At 37.1% G+C, this 20,557-nt stretch overlaps 1 protein-coding gene across 1 annotated transcript; it reads left to right on the top strand.

The window, feature by feature from the left end:
* The first annotated feature begins 928 nt into the window (after positions 1-928).
* LOC139735399 (store-operated calcium entry regulator STIMATE-like) lies at positions 929-19,077 on the top strand. The gene is made up of 6 exons (XM_071646147.1): positions 929-1,554; positions 4,576-4,624; positions 10,550-10,648; positions 12,673-12,907; positions 17,715-17,798; positions 18,518-19,077. Exons 1-6 carry the CDS (start codon positions 1,407-1,409, stop codon positions 18,791-18,793), a joined length of 891 nt encoding a protein of 296 aa, XP_071502248.1. The 5' UTR covers positions 929-1,406; the 3' UTR covers positions 18,794-19,077.
* Positions 19,078-20,557: the final 1,480 nt, after the last annotated feature.

Raw genomic sequence — 20,557 nt, 5'->3', positions numbered from 1 at the left:
ACAGATCTTTACCACCAAAGAGCGTAAAATTCTAAGCTCTTAGCCCCACCATGCACCACCACTAAATATTATCACTGCAGTAGGCGCAGGTGTACGCGCGGCCTCATGAGAAATACATGTGCCGATTTTATTTTCACTATGGGCTGCCAATTGATCAATGACAATTTATATCTATGATATTGTGTTAGAATTAATAAAAAATCATTTATTCTCTGCAAATTAAGTAGAACGAACACCATAAATAAATCAAATCAATTAACGTGAATTCGCATGGAAAAATGGATGCATTTGCTGGATGTAACCCTCTGAAATCGAGAAAATAATATGAATAGATATTTCAAATTGCTACCCATACTCTCTTCGTGTTGTGGAAAATTCGTGACGTACTTGGCCGGTCAAACTGAACTGTACTGGGAATTAACAGTAGTAAATCAGTGCGGAAGTTAAAACGAATTTTGTTGGACAAAGCCGATGGAAATGTGTGTGCTGTGGTAATGTTTTCCGTAGCCTCTACTTGTATGTATTCATTGAAAGTATTTCAATAATCGCGGCCGGGAAACGGAAATGTTGTCACAATGTCACTGCATTGCTGGCAATTACGCAACGTGAAATGAAATGTGCATCGTCCGGCATCTGATGAGAACCCACCCAGCCGGCTACGCTCGGCGGGTAACCCATTCGGTGCTCGCCTTTACTCTCGTCTCGTAGCTCCTCTCAAAGGCAGCGCTGTTGTTCCGCGCCCGTGGCCTCGGCTCCGCACAAATTACGTGTCAAGCCAGTACAAACAGTTTAGTTTAATTTACTGGTACTAGGCTGGACTAGGTAACGGTCGTTAGACTTCTGACAATTACATTGTATTACGAATTAACAATTTCGACAAGAGCAGACCGCTAGTTACAAGTTATTGGACCCAAATATTGATCAACAGCAACACTCAGTGACACTGTCGTGTCGGTGTGTTCGAGAAAGGAAAAGCTGATGTCAGTGGAGTGATGATGAGCTTGGCTTCTCTTGTGTTCATAGAACTTAACATACTGTATTAGTATGACCTATGTCTGGAAGACCAAAACATGTTAAATGTGATTATAATTCTAGCTGGCAACCACGAAATCTGAAGTATCTGTCTGTCTGATAAAAATGTCATGCGTGGCTGCATCACAATTCTCTCTCTGGCTGACCCAACAAGTTAACATCTGGGAAAGGCAAGCTCATGTAACGTTTTCACTACCTGTGCTCAGGTGCTACTACTGCTAGACTCGGTGGACGACTACAGCAGCATCCAAACCCAACAGGCTGTCTTCTGTCCTACAAGTACAGCTGTGGTTTCTGCAGGCTTCAAGAGACATCTTTTAATTTTTCTTTCCCAACAAAGTTTGGAAGGAATTAATGGTAGGAGGTCTGCCATAATGAGTGAGCTGGAAGTACCAGATGACTCTAACGATGTTAGCAATGTGACAGAGGAAGGAGGTCACTGCACTTCTGAGAATTTCACAGATGGCTTTGGGATGCTGGCACAAGGAATCCTGGCCTTTTTGGCATTCAGCTTTCTAGTGTGTAAGTTGAATCCTAGCAAAGATTTGAAAGAGGGAGTTACTCCAATAAGAAAGCAATCCAGCAGTCTAGAAGAAAGGTGATGAAATATCAAGATCTGGTAGATCAGTGTATTCAGGGAAGCTTTGGACTCATACAAAATTAGAGAAAAATTTAAGAATTGGGAGAAAATTAAGAAATACACAATGTATAGTGTCATTTAGTAAGCTATTTACAGTATACTTACAATACTGTACATTATCTTTCCTCACGTCCTCGGTGCAGGCCCTATTAAGGAGATCGAGAAAATGCAATCTGTTTTATTATAATAGGATTACAATCAAATAACCTAAACAGCCAATCTCTCAATTATGCATTTTAAACTATGACTGCATTCACAGAATATTTTTCCAACATAATCCAATTGTTCAAGTTGTCAAATTTTGTGTAATAATTATTTTTTCATTGCGTGTGAGACAGTAATATATTTACTGAAATTTCAAACTGTGTTTAGTCTAAAAGAAAAAATTGTATTTGCTTACTACCAGTGAGTAGTTAAGGAATGTACATATCTTTGCACAACTGATACGGTGATAGCAGCGGACTGGTCGGACTACTAAATATTAGCAATTGTACTTTTCACCATTATAAAAAATGCACATTAAAATTTTGTGTCAAAGGCAATGATAAATTGTTTGAACTCAGCATTGTTCAGAGTACATTGATGAGCATTATCTTGACTCTCTCTGATCATATCAATTAACCAAGAGGCAAATTCATCATGGTTCTAACTTGTAGTTACAGTGTTACCACCATCAGCTATGCCACACAACCTACAGCTGTATACACTTGTAGATTTAGCCTCTTGTATTGTTCGTAGGATGCAGTGCCTCCCCAAAGAATTGTATGTATACCAAAGATCAAACAACCCAATAATAGTTTTTTTTTTTTTAATCAAATTAAATTTGCCTGATATAAGCAAGTTATATATGAGTTTTATCAAAGTTTGCTATGTAGTTTTGTAAAATAATGTTGGTGGCAACCATGTTACATGTAAATCTTGATAAGAAAAAATCACCAGTTCCCCCATGTTGCACATGGAGTAGCAGTTATGTGTTTACTTTGATATTAAAGCAACGAGTGAGATTACTATGTGAATGCAAAAATAAAAACTTACAGAAGAATGCAACTGTATATTGAATATGGTATTTGTAAGCAAGGAGACAATGTCATCCCCCTGATGACAGTCCATAAAATTTCAGGATGTGACATTTCCTACCACCACCTGCCTACAATGTATGTGATGACAATAGGTTATGACATGCAGCACTGTAGATACAGCACACATACACTTGTACGTGTACTCCTGTGTGAAATACGTTTGCTAATCTTGATGGTACAGAAGTGGTAGCTTACATGATTTCTTTTTTCCCCCTGGTAGTATAGTGAATTACTGTACATAGTGCTCAGTACTTTGCAAATGAATCATACTTCAAAGTTATACCAACCTGTCATTCATGGTGTGGTAAATTTTCATTTCTTTTAGAACTTTACTTGGGCAGTACAAATGCTCAAGATGTGATCTTTTTAGTTTGCTTGCAATGTTCTTATGTGCAAGTTATAGTATATTAAATGTGTTTATTTAGATAGCAGAATATTGGAAACTTGATGAGAAACTACAATCAACCACCTCTGCAAGTTTACATTTTTATCAGTTACATTGTATTTTTTTATACTTTTCCATTTGATTGTTTTTTTCTGGATGTTTGATGTTGCCAGTACCACAATGTTCTGCATTCGTCATGTTTAACAGTACAAGTGCTATACTTGCACTACAAGTTTTTTTATACATCAACATCTGTAAATGTCTTTGACTGTCAAGAATACAATCAATCACATGTCTGCATGGCATTGACATGAGGTGTTACTGGCACCCCACAGAGAAAACAAGTTTGTGGTTTAGAATTAGATGTTCATTGAACTGTCTAGTATTCCAAGTGATCAGACTTTACTGGTGGTGAAGATGAAATTCAAATCCAAACCTTGCACTGTGATGTGGACACATTGAACTGGAACTGCCATTTGTGGTTAGAGAGAAAAAAAAAAGGCTGTGGGCAATTCTGCAGTTAGGTGGACATATACATGGATAAATGAAATGTGCCTCTTTATCTTACTCTTTAATTTGGGTATCAACTAATACCATGGATGTTCACCAATCATTAAGGTCTTTCAAATTCAGTAGATTTTATTTGGTGTATTTATTAGCTTTGCGAGATCTAAAACCATCATTGAAAATGTACATGTGGGACTGGGGACGCTGAAATTCACTTAAATGCAAATTACAATGTTTAGTTTGAAAATTTTTCCTCAAAGTTTTGCTCAAGAGTAAAAGATGAATACATTTAAATACTCCAGAAGTCATGTAACATTTTGTCAATTACAAAAGGGTGAAATGACCTGCGCAATTACTCCGGACAAATGTAACGTTTACTAACTGTGACGTTACTAACCATGCCTTTGGGGGTCTAGCTAATGAATTATCAGTCAAACTGCAAAAAAAACTTTGCATGAACATTTGTCATTATGCAATACATGTGTAACTGAAATTAATGCAACACTTTGTTTCAAGTAATTCTTGAATTTTTGCACACTTTTTGTTGCAAGACATTGATTTTTTTGTCATGCCCTTTTTTTGTAACGTTACTAACCAGCCCATTTAGTTGCCAAAGCAATTCTAATATTTGTTGGATTGTATTCATTCTTTTTTATATCATAAACCTGGGAAGGATGAACATGTTTTTAACATGATTTTGACTTGCAATGAATAAATGGTGATTTAGTAGTAAAAATAAATATATCTAAATTTGTTTAAATGTAACGTTACTAACCGCGTAATTGCCCTGTAGGTGCCTTCTTCGGGCAAATTCATGACAATTGAGAAGCTTGCAACTGCAGGGTTCTTTCTTGTAAGAATAATTCTGTAGATGAACCTGAAATGTAATTTCCATAATTATTTGTTTCTATCTGTGTACATTTTATATGCAGTGAAGAGATTAAGAGAACCCAAGGGTGAAAGGAGACCGTGGAAGATTTGGTAAGTCTATCTCACCCTGCTGTCTCTAGTAAGGAGACTACCATCTGCATAATTTGCTTTGTTGTGTATTTTTAATGCTGTAGATATCAAGCACTCCAGCAATTAGCTGCCAGTAACAATACACTCCTGCTTTTATGATTAGCATACATTTATGCATTGAATGATGCATATCAATATTTGGTGATTTTGTTCAATAGATACTCAAACGCTACAAATTCTGTGTAAATTTGATAGTTTCAATTCAGTTGCAAATTGCTTAAAAAGGGTTTGTACAGACAACAATGTTGGATGTTGACATCTGAAGCATCTGTTGTTGTTTTTTTTCTTTTTCATGCTTGTGACATTGATGTGGTGTTATCTCACCCATGGTCATGCAAACATCATTTTATAGTGTACTTTTATCAGAATTTTTAGGTCAAGGCACTTTGATTCTATACACATGTTAAATGTGAACAGCAAAGTCAAAACAAAGTGGTATGGCCTGGTCAAAGGTGTTTCATTGTTGACACATGTTAGGATACTGGTATTTTGATCATGAATGGGTATTGCATGTGCAATAATGTACACATACAACAACTCTTATCAAAGGTAGTAGGTTTCCCCATTGAAAAAGATTAGAGCAAGGTCCGAACAGGTCACATACGGGGTTCGTGTATCATCCTTGTGGCTCGGTCTGTTGCCATGATGACATGAAATCTAGCTTTGATAATAAGACATTATTTTCAACATCTTCACAACATCTCTTTGGCAACTACATGAGTCCATGAAGTAAATCAAACATAAAGATAACTGGTAATTAAAAGAAAGTTGCCTTTGTTACCAGATGTCAAGCCAGGAAGACTAGCAGTTTTGATATGAAATTAGAGTAATGCACTACAAAGTGTACATGATACTGTCTCTCTTTTACCATACATCCGAATGTCCATTAACTCACTTTGTTAAGGTGACTTAAAGTGTCATTTTTTTGGTGAGGATGCTGCTCACAGGACATTTAATTTGAAGACACGACACTTTTTGATTTGAGTAATTCAGCATAATTGCTAATCTTGTATAATGTACAACTATGTCCTGCATTCAGCAAATAAATCAGTACTGCTTGGGGCTTGCTTCTTAACATCATGAAATAATTGCAATAATTACAAGACCACCTCACACAAAATGAAATACAATGAATTGCCTATAATTAGAATGACAACTCTCTTCAGTTGTAAGTGCGCACTCGGATTTCATTGTTCAGTTGGCAGATCCATGCCTTCCAATAGAGGCAGATAAAGGTAAATGAATATATTCACAAATTATAATACAGAATTTTACACTAAGTTGAATCCCACTACATTATACAATGTGATACGGTCTTTAAAAACAAATCTGTTCACATGCCTCATTATTGACATGGGAGGTTAGCGAATGACCCTCCCCTTCAACAGTACCTCTGCATGTTTGTGCGTTGGATTTATACATGTTGTTAGTGTAGGTCATTGATAACCCCATGGGTGGTATGTCTAGTGAGATAGGAGTGTCTTGCTGATCAACATCGAAACACAAAATTTACTTCCCCTCCTAGATTGAGCCAGAGGCGTGGTGGTACACTATTCATCACACTGAAATTCCTACCTTCATTATTGTGTCTATAGTCTTTTTTAGTACAGCCTGCATTTCTACTCACATTTGATTTGCAACTTGTACATGAAACTAGCATGCTTTGGTATTTATTGCGAAGCAGATTTTGTTTTAGAGGTCTGTGTTTAGAGTATTTGTTACAGCTGGATGCAGCTGAGTAGTTTTATTTGAATTATATGAACTGAAAAAAAGTATTAAAGCAGCCTGGACACACAATAAAGTTGACTCCATTAAATTCATTATAGGCCTAAGCTGAGCATTGAGGCAGGGAAAGAAATTGGAAGAATCAATGCAGAATTGTGTGAGATGGCATTTGAAAAATGTGACTAAATTAACAGACAATCTCCTGATTCCTCCTCTTGTATTGACATTTGCTTGACTAGGAACGGACTACTGTAAAACAAGGAATGTTTGCGTGCATTTTCATTTCGCGAGAGCCAAGATTCGCAAAATTAAAATGGACGTGAAAGTTCTTGTCTACACTATATCCAGGATACGCATGGAATGTTCGAGGCAACTCGAACATTCATGCCGCAAAAAAGGCCATTGGCTCCAATTTGCGAAAATTTCATGCTGTGAAAATATCGAGTTTTACAGTATTACTTAAATTTCGCGAGAGCCAAGATTCGCAAAATTAAAACGCACGTTGAAGTTCATGTCTACACTATATCATACGCATGGAATGTTCGAGGCAACTCGCAAAAATTTCATGCCGCAAAAAAGGCCATTAGCTCCAATTTGCAAAAAGTTCATGCCGCGAAAATATCAAGTTTTATAGTGCCCATTATTTTCAGTGGCAAAAACAACATTTTTTCTTTTTTCTTTTTTGGGGTGGGGGAGTGTCAATGAAAACTTTATGCCAGCATCTAGTTTCTAATAACTTCATGGGTTAACTAAATTGTACTATTAATTAATGCATAATATACAGACAAAAGTTGAAAGTCTAATTTTGCTGTCTTTTGCTGTTCATTATCGATACAACAATGTAACTTGATAATTTTGACAAAAATTATTTTTTTGTACTCTTTACAAAAGATTATCTTCAGTAGGTGTATGTTGTCACCTATCCCAAGGGGAATCATTAGTGCATAAATTAGGCATAAATTTACAAACAACATGCTTGGATTTAGAAGATTAACAGCACACAGAATGGTGTCTGGGTGTTATTGATAGACTGGTACAAACAAAACTAGTCAAAAACTAAGCCATCACCCAATATCATATACGAAGTGTAAAAGTGTCCATGTCTGTGTCAATAAATGATTGCCAGCAATCATTGCCAAATATGTAAATTACCTGCAAATAAAATGAGAGGTTGCGTAAATATGTACATTCATACAGTGCAAAAAACAAAAAACATATAAACTAATTGGCCCAAATTTGCGAAGGTGGTACAATCTTGTCCATGGTTTCAAACCATGGACAAGATTGTACCTTCGTAAATGTGCTTGGAAAGTTTTGAGCATTTCATTGTCAAAAAATAATCTAAAAGCCATATCATGGGTAACACAAAATGTTATTATGAGCATGTCTTTGGCTTACATGTATTTTAGTGCTCATTTTTGTCCTTTAAAGGGAAGATAAACCCCAAGAACAATGTGGATTGAGTGAAAGCAGCAACATTAGTAGAACACATCAGTGAAAGTTTGAGGAAAATCGGACAATCGATGCAAAAGTTATGAATTTTTAAAGTTTTGGTGTTGGAACCGCTGGATGAGGAGACTACTAGAGGTTATGACGTATGAGTGGACAACAATACCAAGAAAATATAAAGAAAATACTACAAAAATCCATTTTTCATGAAAATTACAAATTCCATCAACTTGATATTGACATATGTTAAGGGTAGCAATTATTCCCCCTGCTTTCTGAAAGCGGTTGGTCCACTGCTCTTTCATAATTCTAGAAAAGTGAATTTTTGTTGAATTTCCTTTATATTTTCTTTGTATTGTTGTCCACTCATACGTCATATCCTCTAGTAGTCTCCTCATCCAGCGGTTCCAACATCCAAAACTTTAAAAATTCATAACTTTTGCATCGATTGTCCGATTTTCCTCAAACTTTCACTGATGTGTTCTACTAATGTTGCTGCTTTCACTCAATCCACATTGCTCTTTGGGTTTATCTTCCCTTTAACATTCAAAAGCCAAGATACAGTGTGCACACTCAGAGTAGTACAATATCGTGTGTATGGCCACCATCTGGCATGTACTACATTGGCACTATACTGTATTCACGTTTTCATTGGTGATACACCCCACTGTGCATTATCTGTTCTTCATTCTATTTTTAGCCGCCAGGTTAAGTACTATGACATTTCTAACGGGTGCCTTTAGCACCCATGGCAATTCTAATTTTCATCAGATAGAATGACATGTGAATTCCTAGTAGGCAACTTTTGAAGGAAGGGTGACATTATTGAATTATCATTACAAGTATAATTCAATTTTCAGGCTTGTTGAATTCTGGACTCATAACTAGAAACTACTGGAAGTGGGACAGTGTTTATTAACATTTTTGATAATTGGAAGTTTTTGCTGACATTTGACATTTCTTGGGAATTGATACAAATATTTTGTCCTTATTACAATAGTTGTTTTGAAGAATGAATTTCCGTATGTGGTCGGGAAATGTACTTTTTGCATTTCTTTGTCATTGTCCTGGTGTGTACTCTGCCATTTCATGTCAGATACTTCCTGGTGAATGTTTGTTTATTTCACAACATTATGTAAGAAAGGAAATGCTGTAGAAATGGAAATCCCCCAGGTCTAAGCCATATATATGTGAGAGCATGCAACAATGGATACATTACAAACCATGGCCAAATAAGCTGATTTGCTGATATTTTAAGTGTTTGCCAGTCTTATCTCATTTAAGGTATTTTTGGACTGTATTGCTGATTTGACAGCTGTTCTGAAATTCTCTATTTCCCATGACTCTGCACCATGGACAGGAAAGCCTTGATGTATGTTTGGGATGTCTGTCCGTCTGTCCTTTGGTCTATCTGTCAGTCTTCTAATAATTCATTTTTTTCCCCTAAATATCTGTCGAACTCGTCATTCCAAGGGTGAATAATCATATTTCACCAAACTTGCTGTAAGACTGAACATGACATCTGATGATCATGGGCAAGGGGCAATATCTCATAAAGATATGGCATTTTAGGGTCCTGATAAACTCTGTTATCACTGTCTAATACCAATTTGAAGAAAAAGAAAAAAAGAAAGAAAAAGAAAGCATGTCAACATTGGTACATGGTTTGCAAACCCAGTTCAATATCATAGCAGTACCTGACAAAGATCTATAGAATTCATAGTTAAAATATCAGCATTTGAGCCATCAGCCAAATATTAAATCATAAATCAAAAAGTCAAAATTCTTTCAAAGTTTGTACAATAAAGTACATAGGTATGTTGTTCTCCAGGGCATGTGAGTGATCAGTTTATGACAGAGTATGGTAAAGTCTAGCTTAAAAGTTCTACTGTCACATTAAACATCTGAACTTTAGTCAACGAAATAGTCACAGGTAAAATTTTACATTTACATTCCAGTTAAAAAAATTTGACAAACCACTGGTATAAATAACCATGGAAAAATGTTCATAGTGAGATAAAAATAACTGTATCGCTTCATTCATCCATGCAGTGGAATATACTTGATGGGTTCTAATACTGCATGATGATTGTAGATGTACACTGTATGACTGTTGACGTAATAATAAAAGTTGCAGTACTGGACTGTTTGGGTTTTTTTTTTTTTCCTCCAAAACTTCTTACCTCTTCATAAAACATGCTCTTTAAAATGGGCTGCTGCTCAGGCTGTTTGAGTGAGGCACACAAACTGAGCAAAGCTGCATCCAAACTGGTGTGAAGACATTCTGTTTCTATGGCAACCAGAGCATGCGTGTGTCTCTCACGTCACATAAGACCTCCTGGTCCTTCCTCCACCGATTGATTACTTTTTACCTCCGCCTTGTTTGATCACACTTTGCTGGCAAATGTTTAACCTTTGGTTGACTATTACATCTGGTACACTGTGCACTACCCTGAGGGTTTTAAAATACATGTGTAAATCTGAACTCCCCCCACTGAGGCAAAATAATAGAATTTATGAGATATTTCCAACACTGAGTTCTATCTTTGCATGATTTTTTTTTTCTCCTGCAGGTTTTTTGATACGTCTAAACAAGCAGTGGGCACTGGCCTGGAATCTGAATTCCCTGTACTGAGGCAAAATGCTAAACATTTACAAGATATTGCCAACACTGAGTTCTATCTTCGCATGATTATTTTTTTTCTCCCGCAGGTTTTTTGATACGTCCAAACAAGCGGTAGGCACCGGCCTGATTCACGTCATCAACACTCTTCTTTCTATCGTCTCCCTCCAGGGCGATGCCTGCACGTGGTAAGGGATGGTGCTGATGCCTTCATTCAGCCGAACAAAATTTGAGAAGAGTCATTATCTTCTGTAACATACGGCAATAACTATAAGATTTTGATTGCTATATACACTGTATCTCACATAGAGTTTCCCACTAGTATATTGTTTGAATATGGATTCCTCTAACTAGAGCAAGACAGTACAATTCTGTATGGTTTTGAAATAAACACACACACACACATAGATTGGTTTGTTGTTGTTTTTTTATAGAATTATATTTAGCATGCTTGGTATGTGCAGTTTGTCCAATTTTTCAAACCGAAACATGCTTTTTCTGCCCCCAAAATATGTTTCCCCTTTTTGTATAATATCAGTTTATTTGTTGAGCTACATAGAGTGTAGACTTGCAGATCTGGTCATGACTTTCTAAGCAAGGATTAAACATAGCAATGATTGTTCAAGCTCATAAGACATTTTGCCGATATGTATCTTCAGTGTACCATGCCACAAGAATATGTAGTACGCAGCATACATTCTAGATCAGCTTCTGTAGACAATGTTATTTGCACAGATGTTGTCCTGTCTACATGTTTTACATCACATGTACAAGACTATGTTTCAACATGCTGGTGAAAATTGCATACTTGTCTATCGTGTTATAGCAACACCTTCAGTAGAAGGCATGATTTGTCTATGATTTTTGACCTAATAACATCAAAAAGTTTAGGTTCATCTTTTCTCTAGATTGATTAGACGTAAATACCCCCTCGGTGTTGATTGATAATGGTATAAAAATACCACATGGATCATAATCATGGAAGATATATGATTGATCTATTTTGTCTGCAGTTAAATGGTTGACCAAATACAATCAGATAGATAATTGCACACTATACAAATGATGCACAGGACAGAGTGGATCGGTGAGAATTGGATGCGCGAGTTTAACCTTGGAACTGTTTAAACCCATGAGCGCAGCGAGTGGGTTTTAGACTGTTACAAAGTTAAACGAGAGCATCCAATTCTCACCGATCCACGAAAAAGGCCTGTGCATCATTTGTGTTATAAAATGGGCCCGTAAATTCATGAAATACAACCATTTTCCCCATCATGCGTCCGGTACACCTACAACACTATACAAGACTTGAGCCATGAGTTTGGATTTTACCGGACGCATGGCCACGTGTTTGGATTTTACCGGACGCATGGCTCAGTGTGGATCAGTAAAAATCAATGTATGTCAATTGACCAATCAGATTGTGGAGATTCTAAAGCTCCTTTTATAACTTGAGTAAATAAACAGTTTGCAATTCTTGTGGCTTATTGTCATTGTCTTCTGTGTGAAGCACTTGACATGTACCATTTTGCATGGATGTCCTTTTTTATATGTACTGTAGGAGATAATAATTATAATGATTTATGTATTAGAGAGAGATGTGGATTTCAAAATTTATACTTTAGTCACCAACATGAAAAATAATGACTCTCATGAACATTGATCATGGAAAGAAAATGCAGAAAAGTTTTGCAGAATGACTTATTTTCTAGAGACTACAGTTTACTGGACATGAAGCATATCAGAGATGAAATAATCTCAACAAAATGTCTCCTTGCAACTGATTGACAAATTGCCTCACATCAGCGTACATCTGTAAATAAGCACTGAATTAATCAGTGTTTTAATATTAGCCATGATAAAAAATCATTGGTGTACATACTTGAACAGGGTTCGAAGCTACAATCTCCTGATCTGTGGACAGGCGTCATGCTATAAGGATAAGAACCAACACTTGCTGTTGGGCGGAAGCTCATTGGTGTATTTGAGATGATGCCTGTCTGGAGATCAGGAGGTTGTAGGTTTGAATCATGCTCGAGTATGTATGCCCATGATTTCTTTTATCATGGCTACCACTAAAACACTGATCAATTCAGTGCTTATTTACGTTGATGTAGGGCAATTTGTCAATCAGTTGCAATGAAAAACATCTCAACGGAAGAATTTCATGAATTTGAATAAATGTCTCCCTGTTGTTCTCCTGTCTCATCAGGTATATCATCTACTTCCTACTAGACTCCACTGCGGGTCTCTTCTTCATCTACGTCCAGGTACGCATCGCCCAGGTCATCGTGACCAGGAGCGGCTGCAAGTCGCTGCGCTTTGGCGAGTACGGCGACCCACCGCAGTACGACGCCTGGATCGGCCAATGCGGTGTGTTCATCATCATCGTCATTGTGGAAAAAATCCTCATCACCCTCCTCACGCTCATCCCATTCTGGACGGAGGTAAAGTGACAGTGTTGTAGCTACATGCAACCTCCAACCAAATTCTATCATTCTTTCAGTTTTAACAGACATTGTGTGAAAGTGAATTGATATGTGCATGAAAGAGTTTTTGCTGAATTTAGTGCTGAATGTATCTGTAATAGAGTTGGCTTGTAGGAATTGTGCGCACTTTTTCTTTCTTTCTTTTTAAATTTGCTTTTTAGCAGACCCATCTTTGAGATCTGCTGCTTTCTGATAGGAGCATAGTGTATTATCTTTGGTGAGTGTGCTATCTCCATTGGAGTTTGCCTATCACTCACACTATGAATCACATACCACCATCTTGCTTCTAATTAGCCTGCTTGCAGTAGCCCTGTTAAAGCACCCACAACTGAGTAGTTAGCAGTGCTCAGAAACAGAAAAACAATTACTCACTATCAAAGTTGTTTAGTAAGAGTATGCTGTTTTGGGTATTTTTTTCCTCCTTTTTTGTTGAGGGGGGAGGGGAAGGGCAGAGTTCCATGGTAATTAATGTATCTGTTATGGACACACAGCGGCATTCAGTGTGTATACATGCAGAATGAATGAGAGTTCTATTCTCTTTGTTCCTTCAACAATGGTAGGTATAGATTCCTTCATTATTGCAGTGCTATGTACTAAAGTAGGCAATGTCAAAGCACCCTGAGTGGCAATATTGAAACAGTACGAATGCTACACGGATGCTAAGTGCTGAAGATATAGTTTTCCCATTGAAAAACTATATCGTTATTGTTATTTTAGGGTTATATTAACAGTCTACTGATACGATTACTATTGTTAGTATTGTTTAAAATATCGGTAGTAGTAGAAGTAGTAGTGGTAGTGGTATGAGTTAAAGTAGTAGAAAAAGTGGCATTATTATCACTATTATTGATAAACTACAATGTACACAGCTATTACTGTTACAAGTGCTCTTCTACTTTGTAAACGCTGTGAGCCCTGTAGTAAACAGCACCTTTAATTGAGTATCTCTGAGTGTGTATTGAATTATCCTGGTAGAGCTTACAATGCTGCACTGCCAGTCTAAAAATAAATGTAAAGAGCAGAAAGAGCAGATTGCTGTAGGTTTTGAATTTCCAAAGTACCCTTCTCCATAACACAAATCACATTTTGTCCATTGCTAATGCTATATGATCCTTGTTCCATCGTCAGAGATGGTTCATTTTAAAGGACAAGTTCCCCTTGATATGCATCTGGATTGAGAGAATGCAGCAATGTTATTAGAACACATCAGTGAAATTTTGAGAGAAACTGGACAGTCCTTCAAAAGTTATGCCAGATGAGGAGACTACTACAGCTTGTGATGTCACATGCATAGAATGATATCGAAATGAAGAAAATTCAACATATTCACTATTCTCGCATTTTAAATCAGAGCACTTGACTTTCAGAAGGCAGGGGGAATGATATTACCCTTAACTTTATGTCAGTTACAAGTTGAGGGAATAAGTTGTTGTTGTTTTTTTAATTTGAAATTTTGGAGAATTTTCTTTATATTTTCCTTAACTAATACTGTTCTACACGTAAGACATCACAAACTTTAGGACCTTAGTTTTCTCATCCAGCAGTGACTCTGCAGGGGAAAAAAAATCATAACTTTTGAACAGATTTACTGATTTTCCCCCAAAGTTTCACTGATGAGTTCCATTAACATTGCTACATTCTCAATCCACCTATACCGTATGTCCCCCCCCCCCCCCAAAAAAAAAAAAAAATTACAACAGGACCCTCTGCAATGGTAACTTTGGAAATAGTGAGTCAATCCAAATGCAATTTTGGGGTGTGAAACGCTGACTTTTTATCCACATCTTACTGAAAACCCCATCCGATTTGCTTCAGTGGTCAAAGAGAAATGAGGAGTTTTGTAGAGCATGTCAGGAATCCCTTCCCTCTTAAAGGACAAGTTCACCTTCATAGACATGTGGGTTGAGTGAATGCAGCAAGATTAGTAGAACACATCAGTGAGAGTTTGAGCAAAATCGGACAATCCGTTAAAAAATAATGAATTTTTGAAGTTTCTGCTCAGTCACGGCTGGATGAAAAGACTACTACAGCTTGTGATGTCACATGAGTACAACGATATAAAGAAAGAATAAGGAAAATTCAACATATTTCCATTTTTCTCCCATAACAAAAGAACATTCCACTTCTCTCTTTCAGAAGGCAGGGGGAATAATATTACCCTTAACATACGTCAGTAGCAAGTCGAAGAACTGTGCACTTTATTCAAAAAATAAAGTTTTGTGAAATTCTCTGTTTATTTTGCTTATATAGTTGTACGCATGTGACATCATACACTGTAGTAGTCTTCTCTTCCAGCAGTGGCTGCGCAGATACTTAAAATATTCGTAACTTTTGAACGGATTGTCCAATTTTCCTCAAACTTTCACTGATGTGTTCTACTAATATTGCTGCATTCTCTCAATCCTTATGTATATGAAGGTGGACTTGTCCTTTAAGTTCTGTCCATTATGTTCACACATTATGCAATTCCAATAGCATCCAAGTATTAAACTTGGAAGAATCAGACACATGACATGCTTTTCAAAGATCCACATTTCTCTGTGACCACTTAACCAAATTGAATGAGATTTTCTGCAAAAAATAGCTAAGATGTTATATTTTGAGACCCTGAAGTAGCATTCAGATAGTTTAATCATACTGGAAGTTTTCAGTGCAAAAATCCGGTTGTAATTTTTTTTGGACATACTGTAAATTAAGGTGAACTTGTCCTTTCAAGGCAAATGCGACTACAAATGTTTAAATGCCAGCTTTCCTTTTTTTTCTTTCACCTAATAGACCTATTGTATTATTTCTTATACGAAGATATGTCTTGTAGTTAATATCAATGTGTTAATAGAGTACCTTAGACAAAGGAGAATAAATGTCCTGTAATAGTGGCATCCATTTTCTTTTAATTAAGAATGCTCTTTTGGGTTAGGTGCATTGCAGAAGAGGGCCCACAAAATTGTCTGTATTCAGTGCATATTCACCAGTTTGTCAAAAAGAAAAGATGGAAATTTAATGTGATGTTTTAGTCTATAGAGGATAATAAATGATGCTAATAACATGTTTGAGTTACTTCTTTATGGCACCAATTGAGCACATTTGGAGGCAGGGAAATAAAAGTTAATCCCTTCATGCTGTTACAGGTTATTTACATCAACCTCACCAAAGCCGAATCCAAAGGGACCAGAGACAGTCCTTTGACTTACATGAGTTTTGACGTACATAATATAACTGCCACCTGTTTATATCTACCGCAGTGGCTGATCCAGAGGGGGACGCACCAGGCGCACACCCCCTCTTTATTTGTTGACAAAACAAAAGAAATGAAAAGGAAAAAAAATGAGATGAAACCCAGAAGTAGCACCAGAAATATTGTTCCCCCCCCCCCCTCTTTTACGGAATTCCTGGATCTGCCCCTGTACCGTGTGTAGAATTTTTCTTCAACATTAATTACAATTTTTTTTTCTGTTTTTTTTTTTTTATATCTGTGTACCAGTTCAACTGTACTTTTTTGTTCAGTTAGTGATGATTCATGATTTTCTGTTTGTCGTATTTTTTTAATGCAGATATTTCATAATGATGAAACGATTGAAAGATCGTGTGAATCAAGCATTTAATGACTAAATATGTGGTGCAAGAAAGGGACAGTCTATGTACGTAGTGTATACTTTCCTAGTGGCTATAGATTGATAGTGTTGCAATCATACCCAAGTTTACTGCCATGCTATTGAATACCAAGGAATATGTATGCAGACAAAAAGAAAAACACAAAAAGGAAGCAACAGACAAACATATACATTTGTCATGGAAGAAGGCTAGCTTTCATAATCTGAGCATTACAGTTATCCGAGGGTTTTGATACCGTTGGCATCTGCGTTGGCAGATGGAAAAGTCTACTGCAATATGTAAAGCCTTTTTTAATGGATACGGCTCATGAAAATTGCAAATTTCCTCGAGTGGTCTGGTGAATTATGCACAATACTGCATTCTCAGGACCTGTAGTAAGCTATATGAACACATCATACACCACAAAAAATTGGTCTTCTGTGTGGTGCCTGAATTCTGAAGGAAAGCAAGGTGTTAGGAATAAGTAAATGTTTTTGAGATTCAAAAAAAAAAGAAGAAGAGAGAAATACATTTCACATGTCTGAGAGGCTGTTGGATATAAAATTTTTGATGAGCGGAGATAAATCTTTATCATTACTCTTTTGTATCTCTTCATGTTATCCCATTTATTAGTGTTTTGTTTTGATTTGATTAGCCTTAATTGTTGAATTGAAGTGAGTAACATGTAACCAATTCATCACTTGACTCATGGTAAGCATTGCAAAGAGATACAACACAGGAATTGGCACAAATGTGATCTTTCTTGAAGGTGTATAATGCTGCTCATGCACAAAATCATGAGATAATTTCACACATGTATGAAACAGTTTGAAGAGAGAAATCTGTGTAATGTCGTCCGCTTTATAAATCTGTTCTGCTTCTCCTTGTGTCTCGGTGTCCAGTGTTCCCTAGTACACCTGACTCCTGTTATAATGAACCCCTTGGGAATGACAGTTTTTCTTTCATTTTATCAAATTTTGTTACAACTCAAAAAAAAAAACAACACAAAATTAGCACCATAGAATATCATGATAATAGATTTGGAACCAGAACTTTTACTTTATTTTGTTATGACCATGTTCATTGTAATAGGAGCACCCCATACTTACAACATTTGTTGTTGCTGCCTTCATGTTGATAATTTTCATTTCTGATCTCCCTGTGTAAATGACAGGTGGCAGAGGTGCTGTTGAGTCCCATCCACAACCCACGGGCGGAGCTGACCCTCGTCATGCTTGTCATCCCATTCATAGTCAACGTAAGTGATGATTTATTGCCCAGCTCCTCCCCTTTTCTCAGTCTTAGACCCACCCTGTTCACACTCTCAAATTAAACTGCAAGTTTACCCATTGTTCAGGTTGACTTTCCTTGACTACAGACACATTTATTTACTTTTTTTAAAGGAAACCCAAGGGTAAAATTTTACCAAGATTAGACAAAAAATGTATCAGGTATCATATCTACAGCTTGTCAGATGCCATCATGCCTCAACCCCACAAGTATGCCAGAGGTGTTATTTGCCACAAAAAGTAGAGCCGGGAACAGATGATGGTGCAATATATGTATTGTAATAGTAAAATGGAGAAAAGGGTTATAACATGCTGATCTACTATGTGCAGATTTACTAACCAGTAAAAAAAATTAATTTGTCTTGTAGAAACAGAGCACCTGGCAACTAAAAAACCTAGAATTAATTCATAAGCCATAACTGAAAGAACATGGGGATGCGACCTCTACAAGAAAGCATATTGACGCTTGGTGCATTTCTGGTGGCATCATGCATGTCTTGTATAAAAGATTAACAGAAATTGTCCTCATTGTACTGCAGGGACAGCCTGAGATAGGCCTAAACTGTGGACCGCCCAGACTAGAGTACTTTAATATATGATAGTTTACCAGACATAATTTGTGCAGTGGTAAGGAATCTTTTTTTTTTTTTTTTTTCATTTTTGTGCATCTATCCACTCTTTCTATCAGACAATCATGTTCTGGGTGGTTGACAACTTTCTGATGGGCAAGAGGTCAAAGGTGAAAGGTCACAGCAAGGATGGTGGGATGCCAAAAGGACGAGACAGAAAGCAGCGAGTTCATTACTACCGCAGTGTGCCAGCAAAATCATCAGATGGGTCAGAATCAGAGGTGCTTCTATCGCCCGACGAAGAGGATACCAAACCATCCAATGGGTCAGTGGTGGTCAGGGATTCCAATGTGGATAGGCCGACGGTCAAGCGAATAGGGGATGCCTACTTATAGTACTTTGGTTCGACAGAGGCTGGACAAAAATGAAATAACAGTATAAGTTATGGATGGACATAAGAGTTTGTGAAGAACCAAAGTTTTTGTGTCGTCAGAGAGGAATGAAACCTTCACTTGTCAGGTTTGGTATTCCTTTTGACCCGTGGAAGACGAGTCCCGAGTATACTCCGGCAGGTTTCTATGGAAAATGCGTGTTGTAGCAAAATCAGCCTGTCCTCAACAGGTTAAGAGTGATTTGTTGGTTTCATACACTGTCATTCTTTGAATGGGACTGAGGCAGATAAGAAGGTTCACAACTCATCACCTGCCTTAATCCACTAATGACTAGTCCCAAGTATTCACGGGCAGGTGTCTATAGGAAATGCATGTTAGAGCAGAATCAGCTCATCCTCAACTGGTTAATGTGCTCGTTTGGTTTTGGATTACTCGTATTCTGTCTTTGCATACTTGCTCTCAGACCTTTGCTCTACACTTCCCATCAAATCCTCCAGGATTGGATCCTCAGAGTGCCTATTGGTGCTTTATTACGACTTCTCCCCCTTTGGAGGATGGCGTGGGATCACAGGCTGAAGAGATAAGATGTAGGAGTATTCTTTGCATTTGCTTCATGCTTAAGATTTCAGACACTTGCCTCATTTCACACTAACAAAATCTCTTTTCAGTCCATTTTCTTTTAATGGAAGTCTAACTTTGCTCAGTACAACAGGGATTGTCAAGATGGGGGGGGGGGGGGTTTGAGTAGAATCCTTCACTGAAGGTGGGAGTTCAAGCGAGTTCTGGCCTTCCAAGAACTGTGTTTCTCACGTCCTATACTTGACATAAGGTGGAAGACTGTTTTGGGACTTTTTCAAAAGCACTTTTCTTTTCCACTCTTTTTTGTTGGAATAAGGGGCAAATGAAATCCTTGGTCTATTGCACCATTTGATCCTTTAAGTTTTGTTCAGTGCTTTTTGGAGGCCTTATTGACACATTACTCAGTAACTCAACCTTTTTCAATTTGAGAATGGTTGGAGATTGCAGTCAGAATCACTGCCTCTTTGTGATACACAGAAATAAGTCACTGTTAACTCTACTCTGTCTACAGTGGACAGGGCATTGACCACTGAGGCTTCTTGACCATTGGTATATTATCTTTATATATATTGTCCAGTTTTCTCAGAAGGTGTGAGATGGTACTTTGTGAGAGAGTTGGCTAGTTGGAGTAAAATTGGAGGAACATGAACTGCTTGACAATATTTGTGTCAGTTTGTAGCTCAGTGGCTGTAACCGCATCACCCCATGATTGCCTCTCATGAAATATCGTTCCACTCTTCTTCAAAAAAGGGACAAGAAATGTGGTTTGTTAGTTTTTTGGTGAAATTTTTTCACATTCATGATTTCAAAACAGACTTTATATGTGTAATATGTGTTGATGTTTGTATTTGTATAAATGTATTTAAGGAGAATGAGGCATAAAATGCCTAAACAGTGCAGTGTGTTTCTGAACCTCTCTCCATGTTTTTCAAGTGTGGATGGAGGGACCTAGTCCAAACAGCAAGGGGTTTGAAAGATCACACTTTATGTTGTGAATGACTCGTCAGTATAATTTCTGCAAGTTTGTGTTAGCATTTTTTAGTTTAAGACTTGGATTAAATGCAAGTATAGTACCGTATATCATATTTTGTAATCAAAATTATTTTATAATCATATTATAATTTCATTTAGATATTGATGTTATATACTCAAGTGATAAGGTTCATACCTCAAGATCTGTCTAAGTGC

This window comes from Diadema antillarum, unplaced genomic scaffold (genome assembly GCF_040938485.1).
Source record: "Diadema antillarum isolate AM-2024a unplaced genomic scaffold, OU_Dant_1.0 seq00000576_RagTag, whole genome shotgun sequence".
NCBI classification, from domain to species: domain Eukaryota; kingdom Metazoa; phylum Echinodermata; class Echinoidea; order Diadematoida; family Diadematidae; genus Diadema; species Diadema antillarum.
Note: the sequence above shows the minus strand (reverse complement) of the source record. Positions and strands in the feature narration are given on the sequence as shown.

Bases quoted from the DNA above. Each gene is read 5' to 3' on its own strand.
- LOC139735399 (XM_071646147.1), top strand. From the start codon at position 1,407: ATGAGTGAGCTGGAAGTACCAGATGACTCTAACGATGTTAGCAATGTG. The intron at 1,555-4,575 runs GTAAGTTGAATC...TTTTATATGCAG, and splicing joins GGCATTCAGCTTTCTAGTGT to TGAAGAGATTAAGAGAACCC. The intron at 10,649-12,672 runs GTAAGGGATGGT...CTGTCTCATCAG, and splicing joins CAGGGCGATGCCTGCACGTG to GTATATCATCTACTTCCTAC.